This window comes from Oratosquilla oratoria, chromosome 2 (genome assembly GCF_046742065.1).
Source record: "Oratosquilla oratoria isolate Oo_2021 chromosome 2, ASM4674206v1, whole genome shotgun sequence".
Lineage (NCBI taxonomy): Eukaryota > Metazoa > Arthropoda > Malacostraca > Stomatopoda > Squillidae > Oratosquilla > Oratosquilla oratoria.
In genome coordinates, this window is record NC_134778.1 from 38,223,787 (window position 1) to 38,233,786 (window position 10,000).

The 10,000-nt window shown below is 42.7% G+C and overlaps 1 protein-coding gene across 1 annotated transcript in view; it reads left to right on the plus strand.

Annotated features, from left to right (window-relative positions):
* The window catches only part of LOC143033410 (protein O-mannosyl-transferase 2-like), a 58,123-nt gene extending 55,581 nt beyond the window's left edge, over positions 1–2,542 (plus strand). The window contains exon 17 of the mRNA XM_076198809.1: positions 1,920–2,542. Coding sequence (XP_076054924.1) covers positions 1,920–2,028 — 109 coding nt within the window. The 3' untranslated portion in view covers positions 2,029–2,542. The remainder of the gene's footprint in view (positions 1–1,919) is intronic.
* The last annotated feature ends 7,458 nt before the right edge of the window (positions 2,543–10,000 follow it).

The following is a 10,000-nucleotide window of genomic DNA, read 5'->3' on the forward strand; positions in this document are numbered from 1 at the left end:
ATATATATACATGTGTGTGTGTGTGTGTGTGTGTGTGTGTGTGTGTGTGTGTGTGTGTGTGTGTGTGTGTGTGTGTGTGTGTGTGTGTGTGTGTGTGTATTCACCTAGTTGTATTTACCTGGTTGTATTTTGCGGGAAGGGGAGCTACGCTCGTGGTATCCCGCCTTTATATCTCACAATGTCTACTTTGCTCTTAAACTCATGAATAGTTTTTGCGCACACTATTTCATTGTCCAGTTTGTTCCAATGTCCACCACTCTAAGTGGAAAACTGTTTTCCTTCAGATCTCTTCTGTAGCTATGTTTTTTTTATTTTCCGTGTCCTCTTGTGCTTCTCTTGTCCCAGTTTAACAAGTCCTCTCTATCGAGTATTTCTGTGCCTTTCATGATTCTGTAGATGGTCAGTAGATCACCTCTCTCTCTTCTTTGCTCCAGAGTCGGTAACTCCAGTTTAGCCAATCTCTCCTCATATGACAAGTTTGCAAGTGCAGGTGCCATTTTTGTTGCTATTCTCTGGATTCTTTCTATTTTCTTTATATTCTTTTTGGTACTGGATGACCACAATGTCGCCGCATATTCTAGTCTAGGCCTTATCAGTATGACCAATATTTTTTTTGGATAATTTCTTCGTTCAAATATGTAAATGCCACTTTTATTGATCTAAGTAAGTTGTAGGATTCTCCGACAATTTTGTTTATCTGTTTATCATAGGAGAAGTAGTTTGAGATAATTACAGAATGACCTCTCATTAACGGACTAAAATGTGGTAACGGTGTCCGTTGATGTGAATAATCCGTTGATTTGGAGTGGTTTTTGTGTGTTCTTTAAAATCATAGTATACGTACATACATATTAAATGTGTTTGAGATGAAATGCCTAAGAAGTATGGTAATGGTTACTAGGCTGGATAGAGTGAGAAACGAGGAGGTGAAGAAGAGAGCGGGGATTGAAAAGGAGTTGGGAGATAGGGTTGATGAAAGAATATTGTGATAGTTTGGACAAATGGAAAGAATAAGTGAAGAAATATTAGTAAGAGGAGTGTGGAAGACAGAGGTAGGAGTGAACATGAGATGGATGGATGGGGTAAAAGGGGCATTGGGAAAAAGGGGAAGGTCTGTTAAATAAGAAAGGGTGATGACAGAAGATAGGGGTGAGTGGAGAATGGTTGTGTATGGATGATGCTGTGAAGGGAGTGGGTGAGGGATGGGGGGTGATGGAGCATGTGTGAATGATATTTTGACGCAGCCCGAAGCGATTTCTCCCCGTCTTCTCTTTTTCTGCATAAGGGGACGTAGAAGGGGGTCGCTGATTAAGTGAAGCAACCTTGCTGTGGATGTGCTGTGTCTTGCTGCATTGCTTCTGACCCAAGGCGGTGGGCGGGATGCAGGGATGACCCGTGATCCAGGAAGACCCAAGAAAAGAGGGAGAGAGGGGTGATGGGAGAGGAGGATGTGGGAATGAAATTGGTGGGAGTGGATTTATGCATTTGACTTTGGTTACCTCCCTTGTAAGGGGGGAAAAAGCTATATGTATGTATATATTTATGTATGTATGTATGTATGTATGTATGTATGTATGTATGTATGTATGTGTGTATGTATGTATGTAAATATTATTTTTTCGGGGAGTGCTGTTCGTCGGTCCGCACAACCGATCAGGTGCTGTAATGTATCCATTACAACACTACAGGGTTGTGCAAAGTATTGCAGGGATGTCAGGCTTAGTCAGACGGTCTGTCTTACCGCCAGACAAATTCATTCTGCATTCGGGAGTGATTGGCCATAATCCCAAGCAGAGTCGCAATCAAGGGAGAACCGCATTTGAGCTGCAGTTCTGCCCACTGTAGGTTCACGGCCTTAGAATATGAACATTGAACCACGACACTGAATAACTATATATATATATATATATCATCTGCAGCTTCCTGGTGTACTGCCACGTTGGATATGGGCACGTGACGGTGGGAGAGTTCAACCCTGACAACTCCACGTTTCGACGCGTCAGACTCCTCGAAGAGTGGGAGTTTTGAGGTCCATCTCTACAACCCCTTTCGCTCTACCAGTTAACATCTTTGTACGGAACGGATTCGCAGATCTTCTCCAGAATCCTTCTCCGTGATTAAATTGCGGAGGAAGTCCAACTGCTGCTGGGGACAAATGGCCTCCAAGAGAACGGTTGCGAGACTGCCGACACAGAGAAGAAAGTTGAGAATAGAAAAATACCCAACCCATTTCTCCTTTCCATCCAATTCATCCTCCTCCGAGAGCCCCCAAATGATATAAAAGGGCTATCACACCGAGTTATTTTCCTCCCACATCCTAACTCTAACCTCCATCTGAAAAACTAGAATATAACTTCGCTTATAGAAATCTAAACTTCTCTTTAAGAACATTTCAACAGTATGTCTAACGTTCGTATATGTTTATAATCTTTTAGTTCATCATTCAGGCATAATACATGACGGAAAGAAATTTTGATATTTGGAGATTTGAAAACTAGAATACTGTAATCGAAGTCATTTTTACTCAAATTAATTCTTAACGGGCGGCGCTGGTGAGGCGCGTGGACGCCCTCCCAATTGCTCGTTTTAAGACGACAAGGTCGTCTATACGATTTCCTCGAACCATGTCAGAAAGCGACATCCTGTCGTGATGTCCTAATATAGAGAATACTGCCATTATTTATGCTTTCTGTGCCTCCTTGCCACGTAATCTGGGGAAATCATGGAATACAACCCAACAACTAACACAACACTGACCTATATTACAAATCATAGACATTTAGTAGCATTCTTATCAAATCTAAAACTTCAGCATCTACATTACGATGCACAGTACCCTCGTGGAATCCAGACTGTGCTACAGCCCATAAAGCAAAGAGGACTGTCTGACGCTTTTAAAAAAGCTGAAACCTAGAGAACTTCATACTAAAAAAAATCAAGAGAACAAACACGCCGGAACGCATGGCAAACGTATATATCAACTACCACCTCCCAGATGCATATCCCGAAAATATGGAAAAGTTCCCATCCCCCCCCTAAAAAAAATGCAATAAAACACCCTTATACTCCCTCCTGCTCTCCAAATCAACGGCCATACTATCAGCTCACCTTCTAAAGTGGCTGAAAAAATAGCAAAAATCCCTGACATCTGGCCACACAAATTACGGACCAGAATTCATATCCTAAAAGAGTACTTTCAAGTCAAAGCCATTATAAGATTTTACACCTCATTCCTTTCAAGGATACAACCGATCATTCAAAGAAGCGGAGTATTACACCTCCCATTCCTACCTTAGAAAAACAGTTTCAGAACCAGAAAAAATACACAATAACACAGTACGACACCTACATCCAAAAGTGATATTCTTTACACTAATCTTCAACCGAATATGAACGGAGGACAAGCTTTAACAGTTCATAACCATTACTGCGAGTCCTGCCCTGTTGTTTTATTATGATGACCTTGTTTGCATCACCTTTGTTATAACCTTTGATCCACTTCACTTCTATTAGATCACCCCGCACTCTGCGTCTTTCCAGAGAGTGTAAGTTAAGGTGCCTAAGCCTCTCTTCGTAAAGCAAATTTCTGAGTCCATGTATCATTTTGGTCGTTCTTCTGTGTACTGATTCTAGTGAATTTATGTCCATTCTGTAGGACGAAGACCAAAACTGTACCGCATATTCAAGGATGGGTCTAACTATCGCTAGATAGAGTTTGATAATTACCTCTGCACTTCTATTCGTTACCGTCCTAGCAATGAAACCTAATGCTCTGTTAGCTTTATTCCTGGCGCTAATGCACTGTTTCCTGGTTTTAAGGTCCGGACTCACTAGAACTCCCAAGTCTCTCTCGCACTCAGTTTTCTCTAAAAGCATGTTATCTAAGCTGTATCTATTTTCGGGGTTGTGTAGCTCTACGTTTAACACGCTACACTTAGAGATATTGAAGTTCATTTGCCATTTCACCGACCATGTGAACAATTTGTTAAGATCATCCTGCAGAATCTCTGCGTCGCCTCCTGACCTAATTTGGCGTCCTTTTTTAGTGTCGTCCTCAAACTTACTAACATCACTATTTATCACATCGTCTAAGTCGTTTATGTACATAATGAACAACAAGGGACCCAAAACCGAGCCCTGGGGGACCCCACTAGTAACATTGCCCCACCTAGATTTTACTCCATTTATGGTGACCCGCTGTTTTCTGTTACTAATCCAAGCTCTAATTCATTCTAACACTTTTCCTCCTGTGCCATGGGCTTTGATTTTATTTAGTAGTCTCTGGTGTGGCACCTTGTCGAACGCTTTGCTAAAGTCAAAGTAAATAACATCGTAATTATCATTGTTATCTGACGCCTTATATACTGTAGTGTATATAAACTACCTCCTAATATTCCGGGACTTACCTCAAAAACAATTCCGAGCTCCAGAAGGCTTCGGTTCTACGTAATGGCTGTAAACATCGAGACACGTATGAAAAGATGCTGTCCCTCTTATCTTAGCCTCTCATGGATGAAAGGTCGTCTCTGTCCCCCGTCACACTTTTTCGGGCTAGAGCCAATGCAGCGAGACTCAGCCCCTGCAAAACAGGGCCCGATAGCACAAGCTGGTTTACCCCCATCACTTCATTATATGGCGACACCCCCCCCCTCATCCACTCGAGAAAAATACGGAGCAGACAAGGAGAAATCCCTTTGGGTCCTGTAATTTTCTCATCCATTTACAACCAATCTCCTATATTTTACCCTTTCCTTTCCTTCCTCGACAGACACTCATTTCAATCGATCCAAAAATCTTTCCTTTCCTTTTTACTTTTCTCACTACTATGTACTCACAAAAGCTCATATTTCCCATTCCAATTTCACCTTCATCTACACTATCCTCGAAGACATTTTTCTCCACTCCACTACGCACTTACCTATCTCATCCCTTACCAGCAGTGTCACTCCCTCCCTACCTCGCCTCCTCCACAATCCTGACCTACCTACCACACTCCTAAACTCAAACTACCCCTTCCGTTTCAGTTTCGTTTCTCTAAGCGCTTACACATCTACCTTTCTTCTCTTAAACATACTACCAATCTCATATGTGCAACTACTTAGGAAAGAAAATGGAAAAAGCAGCCTAGATAACATGCAGTAGGCATTTTTGAGGAAAAGCATTCTGTGTGTTGTTTCTGAATGATTTTTGGGTGCTGAATCTGGCGTATGCCAAGCTGTAAGAGTTATTTTTTTTTCCAGAAATCACAAAAAAGGAAAATGACACCCGAAACCATCTTGTTTATTTATTACTTGTAAGGAACATAAGAAAAAAAAACAATCAACATTCAGTGAAATGGGTATTCCTTTGCAAACAACAACAGCAACACACACACAAACACGCTCAAACACTCATACATGCACAAAAATTCAAATAATGTGTAATTACTTGTAAATAATACAAACCAATCAGTAACTTGGGTGTCACAGCTTCACATTGTCATTCTTTATAATTATTAAGCAAAACTATTAATTTTAAAGTTCCTCAAGTATGATATGATTCATGCAGGTGTCACTGGACTTCCTGCATTTACAAGATGCTATACATGGGCTAGGCTTGCAGCTGCACCGTGCTGTCTTACATCCAGTGGTGCAGGTACAGGTGATCAACTCCTCACAAGCATCTGGAATGGGGGGCAGTGATGAGAGCTGAGGAATAAGTGAGGTCCCTTCCATCTTCCACCACATAGTTTCAGGGGGAGGCAGAACTGGGTGTTGAAGGTGTGCCTGTCTCCACAATAAAAACCTGGTAATGAGAGCGCCGAATGTGAAAATAGAGAGAATCTCTCATTGGTGGTAATCTTTCTATTGACATGCCTTTAACGAACATGCCGGATCGAACTTCATTAATGTTGTCGGCATTCATTGCACCATACACTTTGCAGGGAAAGACTTCAGCAGCCTGTACTGCTGTGTGGTCAGTAAGAACAGTGTCAGCACCAAGCCCATTCAGCAGACAGTTATGCCGCAAAAAACACATCCCAGCATTTCTTCTTAGTATGCCCAGCAATGTAGGAGGTTGAGTCACTTCCAGTCAGAGCATGGAAAGCTGGAAGCAGTTGGAGAACTTGCGGTTTCATCTGCAGTTTTTTCACAATGGCATGGACTGGGATATACTTCCTTTTTCTTGCTGTTCCTGCTTTCATCCACAGTTGCTGACATGACATCAAGTGGAAGTTAGCAACCAGCAGCACCAAGATATCAGTGTCTCTTGACGAGACAACTATGCTTATTGATTTACTTTTAATGCAGTGAAGAACTGCTCTCGTGTCGGCTTCTTCATGTTTAGCTTCTAAACCATCAGTGTCAATGTTTGTATTAGAAGCCTCAACCTGTTTTTCATTGTTAAAACCACCTGCAGCAATAATGGTCTTTTTGGATGGTACTCTCAAAATCAGCTGTTGTGAAAGAAAGAGAGCAAGATCTGCCTTGTTTTCTTCATGAGCAATGAAATTTTCCCACTTTGCAGGAAGAGGTACGTCTAAGCTCTCGATTGGTCTTCGGATTGGCACCAAGCCCTTCCCACGTCGTTTCCGTGTACCACTTTTGATTGAGTGTTCATGATAATGGTCGAATAGGGCATCAATGCGCTGAAAGTGTGTTCCATTTTGGAAAACACTTTCTACAAAAATGTCTGAAAGGTCTCCAAAAGTTTTTGCTGCCTGTGGCTTTCCAATTGCAATAACCAGAGCTTGGCCATCAATGACTAGCATTGCTTCACCTTGAAGGTCTGTGGCTTCAAGGCTGTTGGTGCAAGGAATACCGGCAGTCAAGATGTCTGCAAGAATAGCCTTTGAACCTGAGCGAAGCTGTCCATTCGTTTCTGTCAAAGAGAGAGGAACAACAAACAGTTCGTGTGCCATGATACTGTTGGTGTTGACTGGACGCCCTGCTTCATATGCAGTGATGAAACACTGAAGAAATTTCCTGTCTGCTTTTACAGTCTTTGCCTTGCCATTTTTTTTGCATCTGATTGTCTCACTTCATATAGAGTAGCAAATGTTAGATATTTGTTTTGCTGCAGCCTGTCCCAGAAAATCACCCTTCTCTCTTCAGTTGGCAGCAACATCTACGCAAGTATACCAGTATGACCTATATTGCTGTATCCCCACCTCCACCCACGTGGACTCCATTTTTTTAATCCTTGTCGACCCTGAAATATTCTTAGGGCCTTCATGGGGAGGGGAGGTTATGGCTCGCAATAAGAAACCCTTCTGTGCTGTTCCCTGGACTCGATTACAGGAAATAGAAGTTGAGGACTTTCCACCATCCTGCCCTGGGTTCAGTTGCAGTCCAAGGATAGCACTATGCCACATCTTAGAACTATGAAAAAGATGATCGAAGATACGTCACCTTGCCACATCTTAAGATTAGCATGAAAAAGAAGAGCCACGTAAAACCTGCATGCTCCACTTTGCAGTTGTCTACAAAAAAAAAAAAATCCTACTGCGTGCACTGGCCGTGCGTAAGCGTGCAAGTCTTGCATCCTCCTAGTGCCGGCTTGGGGCGCAACACTTCTCTCCAAATCTCAGCAGTGAATGTTACATGCCCTAACAGCCTCTAAAACACATAGGGTAAAGGTGACGGCTTTGGCCGCAGGTACGTGCCTCCTGAAATATGCTTTTCATCACCTTTCAAGCTGATAAATAATGCTGTTCTCGTCAACTCGATATACAGTAACGGCATTGATTATGACGTCAGTTCTCGAGCCGGCGGTTTATTTCCAGACTTATATCTATCATAAACTATTTCGATGAGTAAAGGTCCGCAACTGATCAGAGGACTACATTCTTATCGTCAGTCGATTCGTTCTCAATTACTTTTATTCATTTCGAACTCTGAAATTCCTACGCCTTTTTTCACTCATTAGAGAAAAGGGAACTGGAAACGGGTATATCAAAGAGCCTGTAAAGATGATGGCAGATGCAACAAGATTTTTATTGACTAGACGCAACGTAACGGTAAGCGTAGAATAAGGAAACTAGACAGAAGGTGGAACAGCGAAATCAAAGTTTGCGGGAGTGATGTTGTAGAGGTTGGCACAATCGTATGATTCATGGATAAGGTTGCCCTTGTTCATCAAGGTCATAAGCGTAACAGTTTGAAATGCATTGAAAATTTGATTTTCTTTGGTCGCCAGGGCCATCACATGGCATACTGTATACCCGGAGGTGGCATTTTTAGGGGCGCGGCAATTCTACATTGGACTTGCCGCCCACAAAGCTGACATAATAATGAAAACAAAGAAATCAAAGAAGCCCTGAATATTTTACCGTAATCGACGATTTTTGCGTTAGAATCAACAAAATGTGAAATGATTTTTACTCCGTACTTTTTACTTAATTATACGGCACACACAACAAATCTATTTTTCATTATGTACACCGGTATCCTATGATCACGTTGCACAAATTGAGATCATAGGCAGTAAAAGATGGTGGAGGTGGGAAGTGGTGATGGGAGGGGGGCGTGGGACGTCACTGAGAACTTTGTCTCGGGGCGGTACTTCAGCATGTAAGGGCTCTGTTGGTCGCCAAGAACTGTTTTTGACCTTTCCTACCAGTTGCTGTGAACCGATTTCTAGGACCATCTATTTTCTCGGTAACTCAGCTTTCACAATCTAACGACAACGTGAGAAACCGACAACGACTTCGACGACAGCGACAACGAGAACGACAACGACAGTGACAAAGGCAACGATTACGACAACAACGACAGCGTGAGAGAGCGACAACGGCATTGACAATGACAATAACGAGAGCGGTAACAACAACAGCAACAGCCGTGATGACGACGACGACGACGATGGTGACGATAGCGACAATGACTGAGACAGCAACAACGACAGCGACAATGGCAACAATAAAGAGAGCGACAAGGACAACAACAACAATTACAACAACAACGACAACGACGATAGCGGCGATGACGACAACGACGATGATTACGACGACGACAGCGACGAAAGCGACAGTAACTATGATGACAACAACAAGGACAACGACAGCAATTGTTACGACAGCGACAACGAAAATGTCAACGACAACGACAACGGGAGCGACAACGACTATGATGAACAGCGACAACGACAACGGCATCGACAACAACAACAACAGCAATATCGACATCGACAACGACAACAAAAATGACAATGACAATAAGAACGACGATGATAACGACACTTACAACAACGACGATATCAACAACATCATTGACATTGACAGCAAAAGAAACAACTACGACAACAACAACAAAAAATTACGAAAGCGACAACGTAAAACAACTATAACGACAATGATAGCGACAGTGACAAAGGCAGCGACCACGACAATAACAGCAACAGCAGCAACAACTGTTTATGTTTTATTTGACCTAATGCCAGACGAAGAGCCAACAACCTCGCAATAAAGCGAAATCTAGGCCTATCGAGAATCCGTTCTCACTAACTTCATCCCTCAGCCAACTGAAGTCAAGTATTAACCAGAATGAAAATCTAAAAGCCAATCGCCGCAGTGAAAGGTTTATGCTTTCCGTGCAGAATAATGCCTACTTTTCCATTCAGGTTAACACCAGTTCATGTCATTCAGTTTCACATAACCCATTCAGTTAGCAAGAACTCAAGAATGTTCGGCTTGAGGTTGTCTACCCGGAAAATTAGCGCGGGTGGTTCATTCTAACGGTACACGGGTTGCTTGACTCGGATCCAGGTGAGCTGCACGACCACTCGGATGCGAGACGGGGTTGGTCGGTCAGAGGGAGAGGATGTTCTCGAGGCGCCCAGCAAAATTCTGAAAGATTTCACAAGGTTCCATAATTGATTGGAGCGTTCCGAAAAGTTTCATAATCTCCTTCAGTGTTCTGCAAGGTTCTGCAGTATCTCGTAAGGTTTCACAATCTCCTGCAGGGATCTGCAAGGTTTCAGTCTCCTGGTGTTCCGTCTCGAAGAAGTTAGTCTGAATCCT